The sequence below is a fragment of the Phasianus colchicus genome, chromosome 12 (genome assembly GCF_987193195.1).
Source record: "Phasianus colchicus chromosome 12, bPhaCol1.hap1.1, whole genome shotgun sequence".
In the NCBI taxonomy this organism is placed as follows: Eukaryota; Metazoa; Chordata; class Aves; order Galliformes; family Phasianidae; genus Phasianus; species Phasianus colchicus.
This window is the reverse complement of record NC_143447.1, coordinates 18,658,204-18,680,604: the sequence shown is the minus strand read 5'-3', so window position 1 is coordinate 18,680,604 and position 22,401 is coordinate 18,658,204. Positions and strand designations below refer to the sequence as shown.

At 41.1% G+C, this 22,401-nt stretch overlaps 1 protein-coding gene across 6 annotated transcripts in view; it reads left to right on the top strand.

Annotated features, from left to right (window-relative positions):
* Positions 1-22,401, top strand: part of MEGF11 (multiple EGF like domains 11) — a 273,539-nt gene that overhangs the window by 178,831 nt on the left and 72,307 nt on the right. For all 6 annotated transcript variants that reach the window (XR_016470490.1, XM_090149151.1, XM_090149152.1 and 3 more), the window contains 4 exons: positions 3,701-3,947; positions 5,256-5,376; positions 9,746-9,882; positions 15,268-15,480. Coding sequence is in view for 5 of the 6 variants with exons in the window: in XM_090149151.1 (XP_090005277.1) it covers positions 3,701-3,947; positions 5,256-5,376; positions 9,746-9,882; positions 15,268-15,480 (718 nt within the window). In the remaining variant the exon portion in view is untranslated. The remainder of the gene's footprint in view (positions 1-3,700; positions 3,948-5,255; positions 5,377-9,745; positions 9,883-15,267; positions 15,481-22,401) is intronic.

Genomic DNA, 22,401 nt, shown 5'->3' with positions numbered 1-22,401 from the left:
ATCAGGAGCTGGAATCACCATCAGGAGCTGGAATCACCATCCCACTCCAGCTAGGATTTACCATACTGATGTACATTGCAAAAATATGTTGCAGGTACTGAAGTCTTTGGTTTCTTTTGTTTTTAGATTTTCTAGATGGAACTACTAGACCTCAGTCCCATGGCTAGTTACACACTTGAGTAGTCTTGTGGTCCTCTTGAGCTCAGTGGAGCTACTCCTAAGAAGTACTCAGATTGAGCTGATCAGCAATGTGTCTGTATCTTTGGAACAGTACAAAGGTTGTTTACCACAGCGCAGATCTACATGTGAGCACAGAATAAATATCACATAATGCCCCAGTGAAATCGCACAGGTAAAGAACTTACTTGCAACCCCACATTCTGTCACAGCAGAATGAGACTTGAGGGAAAGAAAGGAAAAAAAACAAAGCACAAGAATTGATAAATTTTGAGCAACAAAGATCTTATTTTCATGTTAGGATACTGCAGTGCAAAATCAAGTGAACATGATATTTCATTATCACAAATTTTACATTAGTACTGTGCCAATGAAATTCACTCATTTCCTTTTGCAATTAATCAGCAGTAGATTAAATGATACTGCATGAAATGGCCCTGCTCACTGTGACCTGCACAGGGCTTGAACTGACAGCTAAAGCGGAAAAGCTTTATCATCTGAGGTAAAGACTTAAATCTAGAAGGGGCAACCCATCACTGTGTTGGTATGATCCCATCACTAGAGAGAAAATGGGATGTTAGCCCTGGTTGTACACCAGTGCAATGGTTGGGGTTTCTAACTGTTCAGAGAGCTGCAGTCAAAGTGTGCTTGCAGTTTTAGGAACATAAAAAGGAGTCCAGCAGTATCAGACATTGTAAATGTGACACAGTAAAAGCCCCTTCTTTTAGTTCTGTTTTTTTCCCGTGTCTTCCATGAGCACTCAGATGTACTTTAATCCTCATTTTATGTCCTCTCACTAATAAATCCCCATGAAATTCACATTCTTAGAAGCTATCTGGTATGCCAAGCTGTTTTATTTCACAGATAATTAAAACATTTTGGCTAGCTACTTGGGGATAAACATACTGAATGGTGCAATGTGTGCTCACTGATGCCTTGTACTTAGAAGCCTTTGGAAATTCTGTTTGTCAGCTGGTTTTCTAGTCATTGCAGGCTTCTTCTGTTATCCAGATTTGTCGGGGTTTTTTTTGTTTTTTTTTTTAAAGATTTTTCAACCAGTTAGAGGAATTTCTGTTCTTTCCTAGAACGTTTTGTGCTTCCTCTTGCTTAGATCATGGAATGAAATTTGGTGCAGGAAGAAAGTAAGCATGTGACCAAATATGAATAGTAAATAAGTGTTCAAATAAATGGCTTATATAATATAATGGAATTGTGTTTGGGGAAGACATTGTAAAAGCTAAACAGGGTGCTTGAGCTGATGCTGGGAAATATTTTTCCCATCCTACAAAACATTTCACTTCCTTTCAAAGTGAAAAACACAAACCAAGCAGACAAGTTTGATAGTTGGAGTATTTATCTGCAGTATGGAAGACAAAGGAATAGTGCACGTCTTCTAATGCGAGTTATTATTTGTGCTATGCCAGTTAATTGCCCTTGGAGTTATATCAGCCCAGAGCAGCTGCCCTGGCAGTCAGGGCTCTATCGCTGGCTGAGGTGAGGGGAGCATCACATCTCTGGATCAGGAAGGGTCAGCTTTGATTCCTGCATTTCGCTTCCCCACACTAAAGGAAGCTGCCTACGCTTGTAAGCTCCAGGTGCTTGCCCTTTGTGGAGGTGCAGAGCTGCATCCCTTGATTTTCAAGTTCTGCAGAAAACAGGTCCGTATTTCTGGAATGGAAATTGCAGGGAAACCCCATCAACTCCAGCAGATTTGCTTCCTGCCCCAGAGGGCTTACAGAGTCTTACCAAGCGTCTGTGTGAAATAAAGATAGATCGCCTCTTTCACAGATTCACGGTAATAATTTAAGACTTTTAAAGAGTAAGATTTTGTTTGCTTGGCTCCCAGTGGTGTCAGTGAGAAACTATCATCCCTGGCAGTGGGAGAAGTGAGGCAAAGCAATGAAGTGCCTCGCATGAGGCGCAGGGTTGTGTGCAGGAGCATGCTGCATACTCTGCTTTCCTCAGGACACAAAACCACACGTGCATCTATAAACCCCTGCAGGTCCTCCTGGAGGCTCTGGAATTGTCTTTTCATGGGTTTGACGTTGCTCAGGAAACACAAATTTGTGAATTGATGATCAGCAGCGCTGGTTGAGTGGAATCTCTTTCTATTCCTTTTCTGCTGAGTAACCTCAGACTGACCAATAGCTAAGTGTCTGACTCCTCAAGAAGAAAAGGGACAAAAGGCTTGCCAGAATTAGCTGAGAAATACTGTTGTCGCTGTGGGTTTATAAGTACATGCTGTGGAAGAAAAGGGCTCTGAAATTTCTCAGGCACGAGCTCCTGGCTTGTGCGGTGTTTGTATTTGCATTGCTAAGTCTAGAAATGGCCATCCAGCCCCGAGAAGCAGTTTGTCACCTGGGGATTAGTTTACATGTTTGCAAGTAAAAGACTTTGTGAAGACAGCTATGTCGATGGGATTACACACTCATTTCCTGCATGGCAGAGGATTTTACACTGGCAGAAGAGTTTCTGCCAATATAATTGAAGCCAGCTCTGGTTCCCAGCTGTACTGGGAGCGTGGTCTGTAACTGAGTCTTTGGAAGCAATTCTGCCAGTAGCTGCATTCTGAGCAGCAGGCACCGCTGTACTGACAGGTTGGGAAGTGCGGGTAGGACTCAAAAAGAAATCCTTGGTTTTTTTCCTGACCATTTATGGAGGAAGCCTTAACCCCTGGCTGTTTGCTTAGAGCTGTCTGTTAGTATGCATAAATATTACACATGTTTTTTGCAGGTGCTGATTACTGTTTCTGTAGCAAATCAGGATCAAGCTGCTTCTGTACTCTGATTTCCCTCTCATCATGGATATGATCAGGCAGGATTGCCGTGTGAATGGTTCTCACTGTGCCTTAATGCGCTCTGTAGAGAATCTGCCCTCCATGTCGATTGCCATAGCCTTGGGAGCCCTTCTCTAGTGCTAGTACATGCTATTAATGGCACCCAAATTACCTGGTGTATACACTCCATACCTTCATCTCTTAGTCTGGGTTAAGAAATCCTGACACCAGTGTTGTTTTCTGCCCTGCTATCTCTTAACTCCAGAAAAAAACGAAACCCAACGCCATTAAAGGAGATAGCCTTCTTTAGATGGTATTTATTATCTCAAGGGAACAGTGCAAAGAAACAATATTTGATGACATTATTAAATCTACAGGTTTTGCTTGGCAGTTCTACCTGCCATTGACTGCGCTGTACTCAGGATGTGATCCTCTGCATCTAATTCCACTATAAATTCATTCCTTCCAGCTATCTAAGGGCACTAAGAAACAGGATATTAAAAGATTTAAGTTCTGATCCTGTAAAGGTGTTAAACAAGTCCTCAAATCTAGGTGTATAACTGATGCTGCTGTCTCGTTGCATGCTAAAGTACATTGCTGGCTCAGGGGTTGGGTTTAGAAGGTTTGAGAGCTCTTCACAAAGATGCTGCTTTCTGTTAACATCTCTTTGCCCTCTCACCAAGAGCAAGCAGCAGCAGCGGGGCGGTGGTGCCACACGTACCTACCGTCCTGCTCAATGTTTTACAGGTTGCGATAGCGATCACTGGGGACCCCACTGCAGCAACCGGTGCCAGTGCCAGAACGAGGCCCTCTGCAACCCCATCACAGGTGCCTGTGTCTGTGCAGATGGGTACCAGGGCTGGCGCTGCGAGGAGCTCTGCGAGCCCGGGAGCTACGGCAAGGGCTGCCAGTTCCAGTGCCAGTGTCACAACGGAGCGACCTGCGACCACGAGACAGGAGAATGTCACTGCGCTCCTGGATACACCGGGGTGTTGTAAGTTCAGTGATGGGTCTACTTTACCCTGCATTGTTTAACGGCTTTGCTTTGGCTACTATTAATGCAGTGAGCAATTAGCAGAATTTGCACAATGTGTATATTATGCACTTTCCTTTGCAGAAGGCAGGTAACAGAATTTCAGAGAGGCTAAATAAAGGAAATCTGTGTTATTTGCTGCTAATTATACCTGTCTGCATACCAAAATAAAACTTACTGCTAAAATGAACTTAAAACTCCATGACATTTCCCAGCAACTGTAGCTACAACAGCAGTAGCTGTTCCTAATTTCAGTGTGTGAGTACAATCCAAATTACAGTTCAGTTTTTTTAAGCAGTTGAGCATTCTACTCGTTAGCAATCCAGTGCGGTATCAAATGGGACTTACCATCCCCAGTTTATTTGGCTTTCTATCTAGCAGAGGAAGCATTACTGGTAACTATATGAGCTTACTATCTAGGGGGTAAATTTTTAGTGTAGTGAGGAGGGATTTAGCGGTGTGATTCCTATTAACTTTAACGAGAATCATGTAGCTAAATCCCCAAATACCACACAAAGTTTACCAGTAGGATTCACAAAATCTGCATATTAATTTTAGGACAGCAAGAAATAGTTCCTTGTTTAAAATTGCCCACAGTGTAACATCAGTACTCATTAGAGATCTTTCAGTAGTTTCAGAAGTAATTATGCTTTTCAAAATTATTTAAAGGGAAAAGATGATTTACTCACTGAATTTGGCTGGAGATCTATTACAGGTGACTTAATATTTCTGCAGTCTAATAATAGTTGTTGGCCTGCGTGAAGGAGGTAAAAAATAAAGGCAATATTAACCCTCATAAATAAGTGATATACTTTTTGAATATTTTATTTAGTACCTGATTTCCTCATAGCCTTATGACCTCAGTCCTGGAAGCACTCACTGCTAAATGTTCCACGTACTATTAGAACTGGTCCCATTGACATTAGTATGTGTGTTCTCAGCAGTAAGTACTTGCATGAACATCCTCATCAGAGAACAGCTACATATTAGAAAAACTGTCAGGGATATGAGAGTTGTCTTGCTGAAATAGGTGGAATTTGGTGTATGCATAAAGATTGCACACATGCATCAGCCTTACAGCATTGGATTCATGGCGCATAAATAACCCCAGCAGAAATAATGGAAATCATGGCTAATTGGCAATGCCAGCTGAGGCTTACTTAGGTTTCACTCTCATTATGACCTGCGTTGTGCATTTTCCTCTTTTACTGTTTCCTTTAAGTTCTATTAAATGACCCCTTTGGTTTTTGTTTCTCCTCTCTCACAAAGCTGTGAAGAGCGCTGTCCCCCCGGGAGCCACGGAGCTCAGTGTGAGTTGCGCTGCCCATGCCAGAACGGAGGGGTCTGCCACCACATCACTGGGGAGTGCTCCTGTCCTGCTGGATGGACGGTATGGTGGTTCTTCATTCAGAGTTGGAACGGGGAGTAAATTACTTACTGTCTCAGCAGATGCCTACCCTGTGTGCTTATGGTATATATATATTCTATTTCTTGCCATGAGGATCCCACAGTTCTGAAACTGGAGCCTCCTTTGTTATGTGTACGCAGCACTTATGCCACCAGCCTTTGTTTAATAGCTACCTTCAAAGAGTTAAACAACCAAATTAAAACTACTCTTCTGCGTGGGAGAAGAAGAGAGGATAAATGGCCTCTGCAGTTCTTTGAAATAGCCCTGCACTGTTAGACACTGCCCTCGCATGGGTCACATGGGACAGAAAGCTCAAAGCCCATCTCAGCATTGTCAAAAGCGCCGTATGGTGTCCCTTTCCGAGGAAAGGGAGAGAGAGAAGTCAAGGAGAATGCCGTGGCTCAGGGTGTCTTTAAAGCAGAAGGAATGTATGCAGGAAGACAAAGACCAGTTCAGCATCCAGTCCTTACTCAGGCAAAATTTCCTTTGATTGCACTAGATTTGCTTGCATCAGAGGTTACCCTGGAGAGAGCAAATTACCCTAACCTTTAATCCTCCATGTCAAGAAAGCAAGGCCAAACATTTTAAAAGTCCTTAACTTTATCAATAATGTGATAATTAACTCTCTCGGGGTTTGCCAAGTCTTGCAGGCCTACATACCATTTAGCTGTGCTAAGTCTCCTGGCATTTTTCCCATACCGGACAATTAGTTTCTTGGCAATCTTGCTGGATTTTAATGCATGCAAGTACTGTGGCTTTTTATTTTAATACAAGGAAGATCCTGATGTCATCATATAACTGTAGCTTCTGTTATGGGCCTTATACCCATTAAAACGTCTGTGGACTGAGAGATGTTTATGTTCCTTTAGATTAGTACAGCAAATGTGCCTCCATTTAGCTTCTCAAGAAGTATTTCAAATAACAAAATAGTTAGAACTTTTCAGAAACTAAATAAAGACAATGGCACCTTGCCCTGAACTGGCATTTGGTGGAGGGAAACAAAAGGTTCTTTCCTAGAGTACTGGAGCTAATGCAGTAGGTAAGCAAACCAAATATTTTGAGGGCCAGACAGCCCATTCTAGCTGTTTGTCTAAGGACTAATTACTAAAGTGATTTAGATTAAAATGTCACTTTAGGGTAAATTTTTCTGCCTCCCTTATCTGCTGCATGCCAATATCTCTTTTTATTTTTAGATTTTTGCAAATTTACAAAATCACTGAAGAGATTAGAGTATATCAGAATAGAACAGGAAGTTTTTAGATGTCTTTTAGGATGCAACATAGATCTTAAAGAAGAACCACAGCACTGGGGCTGTACAACAAAAGTGGTCATGTATTCTGGACCAGTTCTTCCCCATTCCTTGCAGCTTGGAGTTTCTCCTCTGCATTTTTAGTGTCCAAGAGAGACTTTCCTGAAAACTGTTTTGTTGGCTGCTCAGTCCCCAGAGAAACCCCAGAGTTAACAATTGATGTCTGAAACAAGTCTAACTGAAAATTGAAAAGAGAGATCAAGTATTCTGGGGGAAGAAACTGAAATTATAAGTAAAAGCACTCAGCTTGTAAATGTTGAGATTTTAAGTATAAAGTGTCTCTCCAGGGTTTTAATGAAAAGTTGGTAATTCAGTACGCAGAGAGAGAAAAATATTTTTTCATGTTATAATTTTAACTCTTGGTGGTTGGAATGGTTTGTGAACTGAGACACAAGTGGGCTGTAAATGAGGGAGAGATGGGAACATTCGCTTTATTTCACACCATCGATAGTCTTTGACATCCGGAATTTTACTTGCTGATTTTCAGGCTTGAGAATGCATGTATGTATTGAATATACCATCATATTGGAAGTAGAGAATTCTCTCTGGATTTATAGAAGTACAAATCCACTTGGATTTTATTGCTGCTGGAAGAGCTGTGGCTATTATCCTTTCCTGGGGTAGATTTATTAACAGCATCTCAGTTCCCTTAGGGACTTGGTTGGCTCTGGGATATGGAAAGGTAGGCAGTGAACAAGATGAAGTTCTGGGGCTCTTAGGTTCTTCCTTGGGTTTGCCATCTTCAAAGCCTGGTTCTTTCATTACTGGTAATATTCCTTTCCTCCTGATTTCTCCCACCCGGTGCAGACTCTCCTAGAAGCATAGCAAGTTATACGAACTGTGTCTCATGAGATTTCATTGTCTCATGGGTTTCTTACCAAGAGAATGGTGGTGAATGAGTCAACAAAATGTGGCTTCTTGCACACCACAACAATGGAGTTTTTCCACTTATGCATATTTTGGGGGCTGGGAGTTAGTGGGTGGCTGCTTTAGGGCCTCATCGACTATTTTCAACCTTAATTCTATACGTATTTCTCATTTGCAGTATTAAATCCTGCAAGCACTCTCAGGAAGTGGGGAGGGAAATAAAATACAGGTTTTTACAATGCTTCTCAGAAGCACTTTTGAAGGACTAGATTTCCACGCTCAGGAAGGCAGCAGTCTTTCCTTGCATGACAAAACATTTTTCACTAGCAACACGCCCTGTTTGATCCCAGGTCCCATTCTCAAAGCTCTGCATCATGTTGCCATGTATAACACATTCTGCTAATCACTTCTTTCCCATTCATTGAAACAACTGCACTTAATGAAGTGACTATGCTCTGTATTTTTGTCCTGTTTTCTTTCTGTCATGAATTTTTAACATGGAACAAAGGGGTGAAGAAGAGACAGTAGATCTGAAAAAGAAATTCTTTCCTGTGCTGCAAAAATTGTAATAATACAGCATGCAATGTCAAAAGCAAAAGCTGATGTGATCGAGGCCTTAAAAAAGCTGCTGATGGGGTGAAGTTTGTGGATTAGATGTATAAGCAGCAGGAAATATTGGTCTGACATTTGATCCTCCAGAGAGGGATGCTTTGGATTCCCTTAGTACATATTAATGCAAAAAGTATGCCTAAAGATTCTCTGGGCTCCAAGGGAATGCATCAAAGAGTATTGCTTTCTCATCATTTGTTGATAGAAATCCTGTTCCGTTTGAGATGTGAAGAGGGAAAGTATTTATTATCAAGATAAATGGATGCTTACATTTTCAGATATATAGTGGTGTGTATTACTTAAGCCCAGAAACACCAAGTTTTTAACACTGTAATCTGAGTGTTCTTGAACTGAGGCCAACCTGTCTGTTTTACAGCCAAGGAGCCACCTATCACTGGCTGAGAAAGGCTGGAAGCATCTACTTCATGACTGCATTGAAGAGTAGCCTATCCACTTTGGGACTGTTGATATTGCTAAACTTTCCAAACTGTGGTGAGGGAGAGCCCAAGGACTGGCAGCAGCCATTTATGTTCCTGCATTATGTTTTGTATGGGTTTTGTCTAATATGAGTTTATTTTCAAAACTCAGAGCCCCTGAGGTTTGGTTAGGGAAATAAGACTTCTGGGAGATTAAAACAGAATAATAGGGGAAGAAAAAACATTTCTGTCCAATGCTTTGCACTGTGCACAGCACTGGCAGCAACTCTATTTGCTACAGTGGCCAAAAGTTTTCCATTATAGGGCCCTTTCCTCAGATCCCTGCACTGCCAGAATTGTTTTGGCTGAAATTACTCAGCTGGATGCCAGTCTCAGATTTTATGTTTGCTTGCATTAAAAAAAAAAACAACAACAACAACAAAAAACCAACATTCATTCAACTTCTAAGAAAGTCTACAGGGAGACCCTTGCGAGGCCTTGACACTTGGCAGGGGGTGTTGTGTGATACCTGGGGGAAAATTGGCTGAATTTGGCAGATAAGTGCTCCAAAGGCAATACCCATGGAAAGCATTCTTTGTGTTGGGAACAACCAGCTGGAGAAAGGCCTGCTTTGATTTCTTTTCCTGATGAGCAGTGCCAGAGTGCACAAAGAGTGACTGACTGTCTTGTCTTTACTTTCAGTGCCGCCTCTCCAACAATCCCCCTCCTCCCAAACATTCACTTTGAGACACTTACCCAGGGTAGGACCAGCAGCTTCGCAGACTCTATTTCACCTAAAATCACCAGCCCATATGCAGCTTTGCAGCCTTCTCTGGTTGCCTTTGGCCTTTCCTAAGAACCCCTGTCTTTATTCAAAGGGCATGGTATATCCTGATGCCCCAAGCACAGTGTGCAGGGGAGATCCAATGAGGGGGACTGTCAGTGACTGTACAGTGGGGAGAAGAATCCCTCTGGAAGTAGGGTAGTCATTTACTTCAGCAGCTGAGACTGTCTTAGGCCATCTTAATATAGCTTTGGTACACTTAGATGTAGTTTTAGCAAGAAGAACAATAAATATCCACCCTTGATATAAGAGTTCATTACATTATGACTGTTGACTAAAATTATTGCTCTTTCTGCAAACTTACAGGGGCTGGTGTGTGCACAGCCATGTCCTCCTGGAACATTTGGAATTAATTGCAGCCAGGACTGTCCATGCCACAACGGAGGACACTGTGATCCCGTGACAGGAAAATGCATCTGTACACCTGGCTATATTGGAGACAGGTAAGAATCAAACCCTCGAAGCCTTTACCTTTAACCAAGAATTGGCAATATTTATATCTCTGCTAGGGCAATCTTACTCTTGAAAAAACAGTGTTATGTTTCTGTTGCTGCTATTAGGTTCATCCTTTTGCAGCAGTTCAAGTATTATAAATGTGGTAATGTTATTACCTTTTATTGGCAATGCTTTCCATTCACCGTTTTTTTAATATAACTTTTAAAATTTAATGGATTAAATTTAATTTAGATATTTACAGTGATAAATTTAATAGAGAGCATTACATGTTTACAAGATATGTAAATGAACTATATTTATACAAATTAATATCCTCAAGAGTAAGCAATGCAGCAGTTTAATGTTTCTGTCAGCCCCTCTACGCTGCTGCAGCACTGATCCATCTCAGGCACCAACAAAGGGTGATAAATCCTCAACATTTATAAACGAATGGCTTCACCCACAAATCAATCTAAGATGATAATGTTGCTTTACAAAGGTGTCACAAGTTTAGCAAAATGAATACACGGCAAAGTCAAGGTGGGATTGTGACATGTATTGGCTTAGCCCTCCAGCTAATCCTGCCAGTAGAGCTAATGGTGGTGAGGAAATTGTAGCTGAGCGAGCTTTCATATGCAGCTTTCACTTGGGATTGAACTGTGTCACTGGGGTTTCCAGAGACACTGGGCACAGCTCACTAGTGTCTCCTATGCTAAAGCCCTTTGTCCTGTATCTTCCATTCTGTTACTAGCTAGAATGAGCTAGTACTGCTATGCTGATATTTGCTAAAATTATACTTCTATGCAGCAAAGCTTAGGAATATCTTATTTCTTGCTCACTGCATAATCAGCAGGTCTTTACAGCACACAAACAGACCAGCCTTCAATATGCTCTGTGGTTCAGAAGGCCGCATTCTGTCCCAGCAAATGTGGATGCTCCTTGTTTCCATTTTATTGACAGTAGTAATTGGCAAGGGGCTCTGGAGATTATGTCAGGGTTTGCATGTGCTTAAATACGGTGGAAATATTATTTCAAATTAATTTAGTAGAGAAAGCATCAGTGTATCTCTCTTTCCTCATCCTCCATCTGGAGGCAGTGATTTCAAGATCCCTGGGATATACTGTGATATCACTGTGTATGACTAACCAAAGCTTTATCAACTTTTGGAGATAATTCCACTTGAAGAAGCAGCTGTGCAGCCTGAACACTTCCACTGCTGACCACACTTCAGTCACAAGCCATCCTCAGTCCTGGCTCTCTGGCTGGAGGTCTCCTTGTCTGGTTGCTGCAGACCTAGATCAATTCTTGGCCATAGGTGAATCGACAGCATTAGAGCTGTCAGGAGCCTCCAGCCAGCAGCCTGTAGCTGAGCCAGCTTCTTTGCTCAGCTGCCAATATAGCCTCCAGCCACGAGGGAGGACATGCAGCAGAAGAGCTGGCTCTGTTACAGGAGTGTGGCATGGGGAAACAGCAGTGATGGAATTGCCATACTTCCTCCAACACTTAGATGTACTCCAGCAAAAAGAGCAGAGAAAGAATCACTGGGGAAAGAGATAGCAAGAAGACAGCAGAAGACACGCTTCTGCCTCTTGCCAAAAGCAGAAGTTCTTATAGTACATCTTCCTTAGAGAGAGCCTGGAGAAGGAGTCTCAGGAAGAGAAGGGGTAGAGGAGGCACTACAGGGCAGAACTTCCAGGAACAGTTTTAAGCAAAGGGCGTGTGGGCTCTTCAGATCTGGGCTTGGAGAAAAGTGGTAGATGTTAGGACTCTGGGGAGGTGTGCCTTGGAAAAACAGAGCAAAGCAGGGAGGCAGAAAATAAAGCATGACCAGCTGGAAGCCAAGAAGCTGCCCCAGGGAACCTGTACCCAAGCAAAACCCTTAGAAGTAACTCACCTGCCCTCTCCTGGAGCACGAAAGTAAAAGATAGAGTGAAGGGAGATAGAGTGAAGGGAGAGAGCAGAAATGCAGGCTCTGTTCTTACTGCTATCTTTCCACATGGAAAAACAAACGAGAGCAGAGGGAAGTAAAGCAAAGACAGTTCTGAAAGTTGGTAAAGCTGACATTAACCTAGAAATTACCACCTTCCAATTGGGTTCTTGGGAGCCTGAAGCATGTTTGTCTCAGCCTTTATTCGGGGAAGTGAACGTTGGGCCCATTGCAATCACTTGTGTTGGGACAGCACATTGCCTGTAAGGGCTGTTGTGAGCAGGTGTGTGTGCACATGCCTTGCTGGCAGCTGCAGCCTGCAGATGGGAGATTGCCCATTGATTTCAGCAAGGCAGGAGCAGGCACAAAGTCTTAAGGAAGTCTAGATTGCTTTCCTGAGTTGTGTGCTTGCACGGCACGGACAATGGGATGGATTAGTCAGCAGCATTTCAGTTTACAGTCAATTTTATTTTCTGGGTCTCATGTAGCCATTGCAGTGTTACAATATAATTGCAAGTGCAGCAGGAGAATGCTGCTGCACAACAATATAATGTTTTCTTTGAAATTCTACAAGGCCCTGAAAAAATATTTCTTAGTAATAACAGATTTTGTGAATAACCACAATAAAAAGGTAAACACTCTATCTACTATTATCCTCTCTAATTGTCAGTGAGTGCTGTACAAAATCGTGGTTCGTCGTCTTGTGCAGGAGATAATAACTTGTAGTTGGATAAATATTTGTGGCGATGAAATGGTCATAAAGGTCTGTGTAAGTGTAATTGCAACACTTTATTCCCCACCTGTTTTCCAGGAAGAGGCAACACACTAAATATCTTGTAAATTGCCATCACTATTAATAACTGCAGGCAGCTCTGGCTGAAATGACGGGACGTGTCATGCAAATGTGTGCTGTGCAAACTGGAAAGGAATAATAGCAGAAGCACAGTTAGAAGCTGGGGATGGGGAATTCAGAGGCTGACTGGAAAAGCGAACATGCTGTTTTAGCTTTGTTTTGTGTATTGCCATAGAGCTAAAAGAGTGAGTCTTAACAGAATGAATGCCACATTTGTTACAACAGCGTGAGCAGACTTATTCTTTTGTTGTTGCGTTTGTATCTGTCTTTTATAAACAGAACAGTGATTTGCAGGTTAGTGTTTTTTGGATGGCTTTTAATCTTTGTTGTGCTACATAAATGTGGTCACTGTTAGGAAAACAAACAGAACCTTAAAAACTTAACAGCATTATTCAACAAAAAGGAATTATCTAGAAAAAAATGTAGGTACATATACTAAGTTCATCTGTTAGCAAGCTGTCTTATGTTTAATATTTTGTAAAATTGCTTCCATTAATTCTACAGGTGACAGCCATATTATCCTATCCAAACCCAAATAATTATAGTACGTATTAAAGTTCAGTGGATATTATAATACAAGTCTCCCCAGATAGGCAGAAACCAACGTAAATTAAACAAGAAACATAACTAGAGCTTAGCAGCTCATTTTGTAATTTAATTGAACAATGTATCTGGTTGTTAATGGTGCTATGGACACATTAGATTGATATGTTGCAAAGGAAAGATGTTCAAGTAGAAAGCTAATTCCTGCTGTGATTATTCTTATGTTCCAGAGGAGTTGTTATTAGTATTCTTTGTATAAAATTCATTAGCGGTAGCTGCTTGATCTCCAAATAAATAAGTTGGTTAAATTGCTAGTAGAAAAAGGCTAATTATGTAAATGGATTAGGTTGTCAATATTTCATTTCCAGATGCTTTTCTCCCTGCTAGGTAATGCTTCATCTGCTATAAATATAGAATGATATAGTGCACTATTGACTACGTATTCATCTCGTTGAGTACAGTGCTCTCCTGCTAACTGGTAGAGCTGTGTACAGCAATGGAGGCATAAGGCATGTTAATATGTTCTTCATTGCATTTCACTTGCTGTAAGTGTTCCAGTCCTGATGTTACCCATTCTTTGCTGGTTGTTTCCTTTGCAGCTGAACTGCCCTGAGAGCAGCAGGGCCAGCAGCCAGCACTGGGCTCTCTCCCTTCCTGTTTGCCACAGGCTCCTCTCTGTGGGTCTCAGATGAACTCCTGAACCTGGATTGTGTAACTAGCAACTGTGTTGATGCTTGCTGCAATTAAATCACCAGCTCAGCCTTTGGCTTTGTTCATGTATTTTTAGTAAAATGTAGTAATCTGAAGCTGCAGTAGTAATTCTCTCCTTATATACTGACTGTGTTTATTGCAGTTTTGCCTGGCTTGCATCATGCATTAATCTTTTATTACTGATCATTATATTAACTCTCACCTGCCAGCTGTGAAATGACCTGCAGAAAGGCATTTAACAATTGCCTCTATCCACTGAGTTTGCCGTATACACTTTAATCAATGCTTAGGATTAAATTAATGCTGATAGGCAATTTCCAATACCTGGCATCCACGCGATAAGGGAATTGGGCTTTTCTGGACTTCTTTTTCTTTTTTTATTAACTGAAAAGGCGTATCTGTATTTCACGGTGGATCATGTAAACGGTAGTACTGACTCATTGCAAGTTTCTGAAACCTCTGAATTATGTCAAGCAGAGAATCAGTAGCTTCCTTTAGGACTTCAGCTGAGCTTTTTAAAGTATGAAATATTATGATCGCTTAAACTGTAGAACAATGAAAGAGATTTTCTTGCAGAATTCACAATGTCTCCAGTTGGGAAACAGCAGAAAACAGTACATGGAAGGTGTAATTTAAAACAATCTGTGTATTTGCAGATTCCTTCTCAATCAAATTTTTAAAATGATGGCAATTTTGGAGAAGCTGCGATGCTAAGGAGTGTGAAAGTGATTTGTCTGGAGATTTTATACTACTGAGTGTCCCTGGAGTAAGAGATGAAAAGCAAATTTGGAGTTGCTCAGTATACAGACAAAAGATGAAGGAGTATATTTTCTCCTGGTTACTGTAAAGCAGGTGCAATGGCAGCACAGAGGGAAAGCAAAGCTCTCCTTTGCTTGGACTACATTTTATGAATATTGCTCAATAGACCACATTTCCTCTCGGACTTCATTGTCACTCTAGGAGGAGTGACAGATTTTAAAATCTTTTCTGGTGAAGAGAAAGTATTAAGTCATGTTTTCTTTCAGAAAGTGTCTTAGTCTATATGAATTTGTTATTTGTTTATGCATGGAAAATACTGAGGTCCAAGAAACAAGAATGAACTTTGTTAACTCAGGAAATACTAACAAATGCAAATTTTGCAGTATATATCTGGACAGAGATGAACCCACTTTCTGTTAACAGCTATTTACGTGCTCAAGATATCACATCACCCAGTGATACCAGTTTACAGTGTATTACTTAAATAAAAGAGCAGTGGTTTTATATTTAATTCATTAACAAAACCATTCTCATGTAAATGTCATAAGCAGAGTAGTCTACAGTGTTTGTTTGCATCCTGTCTCATGTGTTTCATTGCAGGTGTCAAGAAGAGTGTCCAATTGGGACATTTGGTTTTCAGTGCACACAAAGATGTGACTGCCAAAACGGTGCAAAGTGTTACCATGTGAATGGAGCATGTATGTGTGACCCAGGATTTAAAGGGATTCACTGCCAAGAAAGAATGTGTCCGGAAGGGTTTTATGGCCTCAAGTGCAACAAGAGATGCCCTTGCAATATTACCAACACCCTCAGGTAAGTACATCCTATTATATACTGGTGTAGGGACTGCTCAAATAAAAGTATTAGGGAAAAAAATCATTCCGCTATACCCACAGCCTTTTCTCTGTAGATTTAATTAAGAACATATACAATTCCTCTGCATTACAACTTCTGATTTAAATGACCTCAGGTTTGGAACCATAAGCTTCAGTCCAGCCAGCTATTGAGCATTAACTATTTAAACAGGTTTTATAAAATCTGAGACAGTGGGACGTGTGGATTTATCCTGTAGCTGCAGTCTTTGGAGCATTAAGGAATAATATGGATAATGTCCTCCTGAAGTTCAAAAAATATAAATATGTTCACTCAAATCCATCTCTTTTTTCATGTTAAATCTATAGACAGCAAGAGGACTTTCAAAATGAAGCCTAATTTGCTTCATTTCATGTCTTGTGGCAAATTACCTTGTTGAAAACACTTGAGGACAATGTATAAATAGACTGAAATCAGTATCGCCAAGTCAGTCTGTGGAACTGTAATGAAGCTGACGTTGTCAAAATAGACATCTCCTCTCTCCTCGTGGGTGCCTGGTTTTGTTCTTCATTCACTCTGTGTATGTGTGAAATGTTCGGAAAGAAAAATATCAGTGAAGTGTACCTAAAATGGAGTAAGCCTCACTTAGAAGGTCAAGTCTCAGTGTTTTGTTCCCTTTGTAGTTGTGTTGTTTTTTTTTTTTTTTTGTAGGATGTGTTTCTTGAGGTTCTCATTATTAAGAGCCACAAAGAGACTCGAGCACCTAACATGAAATAGATTGAATTTATGTTCCCTTTGCAGGCTTCAATAACTTCTGAACCTTGAAAAAGGAAGAATTTAAGGCTTTTCTTTGTTATCCTGTTTGTTACCTTTTGTATCCCCTTGCTTACTGACTGTTGGAATTGCCGTTTGGAGGTTCCTCACGTACAGCAAAGGGAGCCTGGACACAAACAGCAGCTGGCATGAGCTTTTCTGATAGCCTGGAGTGCCCACCTGTCCTTCCCGTGTCAGCAGGATGCTGGGCCCCTCAGCTCCCACCCGATTTCCTCTTTTTACATTCCAGTATTGTTAAGCATTCACAGCCAATCCAGGATTGTCTTGGCTTCAGAGCAGGGTGGGATAAGTGATGCCCAAGCAAATACGCCCTTGATATGGACATTCTTCAATTTTAAACCTGCTGGCTGGAGACCTGACTGTCTTGTTGATGATGACAAACCTACTTTGCAATCTGGTAGCTTACTAAAGTATAAACACCCTCTTCGATTATGTATGCAAGCAAAACTGCCTAATTTGTGTGCACACACACACGCACTCACACACAAACACTTCAGGTAAATCTGTTTGTGTGCTTGAGATAGACTCTGTTTGTCTCTGTCTTAGAAATAAACAGGTGATCTTTCTTGTGAATTCAGCTTTGACTGTGAGCAGTGAGGCTTTGCTTCACTGAATGTCGGAGCTCACAATGGATTATTTAAAAGCCTTGTAATTCTGATCATACAAGTCCTCTACAGAAAGATAGCTGCCAGCTCTATTGGGTTTGACAGCAAGGATGCAAAGTGTTTGACACCTCAAAGAGAGCTCTAGACAACAGGCTTCTATCACATCAGAGCATTCTGTGCATCATGATACCATTGCAAAAAATAATATCCCTGAGGCACGAGCTGAGCATTAGATACAAAAGGTTAGTGTTATGTTGTGCTGAGGGTAGGAGATGACTCAAGAAGAGAGCTAAGTTCTAAACTCCTGTATGTCACACTGCTGTGCCAGCGTGCACCACATAGACCTGCAGTAATTACACTGCAAACCCTCCTCATTGAAAGCTCTTACTTGTGTACTGTAGGGTAAGAATATGCTTCCATATGGTAGCTGACACTGTGTGTCTTCACCCCTCCTCTCATAGCCTGCAGAAGCCTGTGTGTGTGCCTGTTTTCCCAGAGTGAAGGACTGCAGGCCATGGTCAAGGATGACCTTGGCTTCTGTTTCTCAGCTAACTGCTCAATTCGTTAAGAGTCTCCTAAACAGGAAAGTCTGTGGGTTTGAGATTCATCCTGGGTTGGCCAGAGGAGTGCCTGGGAGCTGCTCCAAGGGTTTGCCAGAAGGTCTCCTTGAAGGAGCAGTTTGGCACCATCTGGCTGTGAAGGAAGGTGAGATCAGAAGGATAAGAGCATTCAGGCAGGTGGGACATTGAGTCTTTCCCAGCTCTTTTCTCAGCGTATGGTTATTCCTACCATGTGCCTGACCTGTGCCTGGTTGCTGTCTGGTAGATACTTTTTATGCTTTCTGTCCCATCACATGTTCATCAGCTTCACTTGCACCATCCTCTGCTAAGATTTTATCTCTATTCCCTTAATAAATGAGTCTAGTCTTTCCATTGATAAAATCTCCCTTTTTCCTGCATCTTATCACTGCTGTTATGGAACAAAGAGATATCAGGAATCTGTAGATCTCTAAATGTTCTTTCATTCATTCGTGGTACTTCAGCTTTCCACTTTTCAGTGAGCTCCTCAGAGCACTGTCAATTTCTGAGCTGAGGAGTGTCAGAATTGATGGAGTATGACCTTCTCTAAAGGCACTTCATATTCTGAACACATCTTTTACTGATTGTTTAACCTGTCCCATACAGAACACTTCTCTTCCCAGCCACCTCCTCCCCTGAATTTTTGTCTTCCAAAGCGATTCATTTCCTGACAGCCATCTATTTTTCCAAGAATCCATTTAAACTGTTGGCTACTTGTTGAGATACCTAAGAATGCAGGATGATTTTATAAACCTTTGAAAGGTAAGGGGAGCTTGCTTTTTTTCTGTCAGTAGTTTTGACTCATCTGATGTGGTTGTTGGAGAGCTGGAACAGTAAGTTCCAGTAAGTTCTGGGGTCTTTGAGGAGCAGGTTGGAGAGGAATGTTAAGAAGTACACTATCAGCTTTCCTATTTTCACAGATCTATCTGTTTTAATATCTGAAGAGACCAATCTGATCATCCAGTCTGATCTTCTGCCTAGCAGTGACCAAAGAACATCATCCAATAATTTCTGCATCGAAGCACATTGAGAGGCACATTGCTCAGGATTTCTGAACAGCTCCAGAATTAGGTAGTTTATGGCACACTGGTGACTTGGACTGTCCTTCCATGGGGAAGGATAGACTTGTGAAAAACTACCCAAGAAGGAAAACCATATTTAAACAATTTGCAAGAGACTGAGAGGCATACTTTTGTGAGAAGTAGAGAAGGACATGAATAGCTGAGTGGTCTCAGCCACTCAGCTTTCTTTACCACATGGACCTGTAGCCTTTAGTTGGACAGAAACACAGGACAGAAACACAAGAAAGGAAGCAAGAAACAATGACCTCTTCAGCCATGTCTCTTTCCTCCCTGTAGCCCAGCAGTGGCAAAGTCTGATGAAATGAGTTAACAGTCAGAGGCTCTAATTATTGTATAAATATTGGAAAATTTGGAAGTAACAAGTTCTGCCCACAACCTCTGGAATGAGGTTGGCTTTGTAAATGTGCTGAATTGAATTAGGGGCCCTACAGACTCACTTTGGCTTCTTCTTTAAAAGCAAGAGGGCGTTTGTAAGGGAGGCAGAATGCAGCGTAGACACCGAAAGAGAGAAAATGCTCTTAAATAAGGATTATTATGGCTGTTTATTTAGATGAAATGACTTCTACTAGTGTGTAAACTAAAAATTGAGAAATTCACTGGGAAGAAGTTGTTTTGACTGAGAGATGTGTGGGGAACAAATGCAGAATTTGGAACAGACTGTGCTGTCTAAAGTGTTTCTTTTCCTAATTTGCCTTAAGAAAGTTAAATTCCCTGGAGTGAAAGGAAACTGGTTTCCTCAAAATTAGATGTTTAAAAAAATGCAAAGGTCAAAAATGACTTTCTGTTTTTCAGTTCAGCTAGTGAATTTAAAAAAATAATAATCTTTTGTTACTGCAAATGTGACTCAGAAGCCAGGGAACGTATGGTTAGCTTCTGATCTGCAGCAACAGCCATGGAACAACTTCCTTCTCATGTTGTGTGCTGTGGACAGCTTCCAGTTTCCACCTCTGCTTGGCCTACTGCCAGAGAAACACTTGGCTGCTTGCACTCATTCTAGGTTTTCTACACTACTCCGTACTGTTATCCAAGAGATTTGAAGAAATAAAAATTGTTAAGATTGAATGCAAAATACTAATGCATAATACTGCCAGACTCTTTCAAGACTAAGGTTTCTTTTCTGCTCACTGCAGTTGGAAAGCAGATGTTAGTATGTTTGCTTTTTGGGGTCCTTCCAAAAGCCCCAGCCCATCCATTAAGAGATGCTTTTTCAGTTTGTGCGTTTTAATTCCAGTTCATTGGTGGCATGGACCTTACATATGCAACCTTCTGTCCTAACAGAAAGTTTTGTGGACCTGGAAAGGTACAGTCAGAACAGGAAGGGAGGAATTACACAAATCACATTTCTAATTGTATGTCCTATTCTTTGCTTTAACTACTTTCCCATTAACATTAATTTCAGTGCAGCTAACATTTAGTTTACTGGATAGGCTAGATACACAGATGTTTGGATGGATAACAGATCAATTTCCTACCTATGGTTATGTGTTTAGGTACGTAGTTACAACACAGAATGAAAGTTTACAGAATACCCGAACAGTAGGAGAGAAGCATTCTCAACTCACGCATATATATGTGCACACACCATTTTGCATCATATTTAGTGCATAACTCTACTAACTTTAACTAATGGAATAATTCACACATACCAGAATATTAAAAACAGTAATAAGAACTTACTATCTAGTGACTTCAACTGCAGATCTTAAAAGGGTTTCCAAAGGAAGAAAGGCATCATGTTACAGATGGAAAAGATGAAATACAGAATTACATGGCCAAGATTCACTGGCAGAGTCAGGGATAGAACAGCTGTCTTCTGAATTTTGGTTAAGCAACTAAATTGCAGCTATCTTCAAGTTAACACTGCATCTGGGCACCTTAATTGTCAGGTGGTAAAACCATCCTTTCTTCCAGGAGAAGATTATATGAGTGCAGGAACCCACAAACACATTGGGGTTTTCCTCGCTCATTGCCTTATGAGGAAATAGGTGGCATGGAGGGAACACAGCATGATCTTTTACTGGAGCTTGTTATGGAGTCCCTTTTTCCCACAGAATCTTCTGCAGAGTCTCTTTGGTGCATGCTGATTATTCTAGTGCATGTTAGGATGATTGTTAGTTCTTAATAAATAGCCTGCATCCCATGCAAAAAAGCTGTCCACTTGGATGAAGAAAGCAGCCTGGGAGTAGAAATTCTTACTGAGCATAGCATTTTCAATTGAATTGTTATAGACTGATTCAAACTGCCACGGTCATATATTACATTTGAAAGATTTAATTTAGCAAACAGATGCAGTTCTCATGGAACCATATGATACATGCAGTAGTAGTGAAAACAAAGAAAAAAAAAATCCACTCCAAAACGTTTCTTTAATGTTCACCTTCTTCTCCTACTAGGTGATGATTAATAGACACAGAGGGGAAAAAAAGAGCTTTTATTATTTTCATCTAAATGTTAAGAGGTGCTGTGTGAACAACCATAATTTCAGGGACTGCTTTGTCAGAAGAATTTCATGGATAGTAGTTTGTTAAGCTGATGAATTGTTTTAATTACTCAGTCAAACACCATTTATGATGGAACACATGACACTCACAAAATTTGATCATTCTTAGCTGCAACAGTATGTGACTAACCTCTCGTACTAGCAATTGCCAGAAACATACTTGAAAATTACATTTGATGAAGCTGCCTTGAAAATTAACATATACGATATTAATTTTATAGGTGTAAAGAAACCTATTTAGTCATGTTCGCAATACTAAACTATAGCAATAAATAATCATAAAGGAAAATAAACAGATTCTGTGAAGCAAAATAGCAGGAGGCAGGTCCACAGAGAGGTACCACTTTGCAGAACTCTCTCCTTTCTTGTTCTTAGAACGATAGAAAAAAACCTGGCTTGTGGCACTATTATTTCTCATCTCGCACTGAGGGCCAGACAGCACTATTGAAGTGCAGTCTTGAAGTGCAGCAACCCCTGGGGCATTCTGAGCTCTCAGTGAAGCCTTGCACTCCCAGCTGGCCTCAGACAATATGTGTTGCTTTGCCAAAGATCAGATCCCTCTCCATCCTCTCCTCTTTTCTCCCACCTCATCAACCACCTCACCTCCCCAGCCTGTGCTCCCCCTTCCCACAGCACAGACACAGCCACGTCCCCACACCAGCACTTCTCCAGCCTCCCCTTCCTGCTGCAGGGGGAAATTAGTGCCCTAAGTGAACCTGGGAGATGCTCTTTCTGTTCACAGAAAATTGTGAGTAGTGTTTCATAGCAGGAGGAATAATTATTCCAAGATTTCACCTCCAAAAACATCTTCACCAAGCATTGCCTGGTCCTGTGGTCATGAATTTTGTTTCTACTTCTCTGTGAGCTGTCACAAGTATGGAATTGTCTGAATAGAAATGAAAGCCAGAAAATTCATGGTGGGCAGCAATGCTCATTATTCACCACACAAAGGAACCTGACTCTTTTCCCTGCACAGCTGAAGTTTAGTCCCAGGGCTCCTTTTGACTCCTGCCCCGAATAAATTCTTGCTCAGGCTCAGGTAGTGATCAGTTCAGTTCACTATAGCTGAATATTCCCTGCAAAAGTATTTTTCCAAAGGACACATTTCCCTTCCAAACACTTTCCTTTCTACTTCTCCTTCCTGTAAAGTTTTGCTGAGATGCCAGAGTTGTAATCTATTGAATCTTTCCTGTAAACATCTTTAACTGAGCATATTTCACACAAACAGTATGGCATACACAGGGCTTAATTGTGATGTGGTTCATGTCAGTAACCCAAGTCACACTGATCTATGAGAACAAAAACAGAAATGGGTGCAGTGA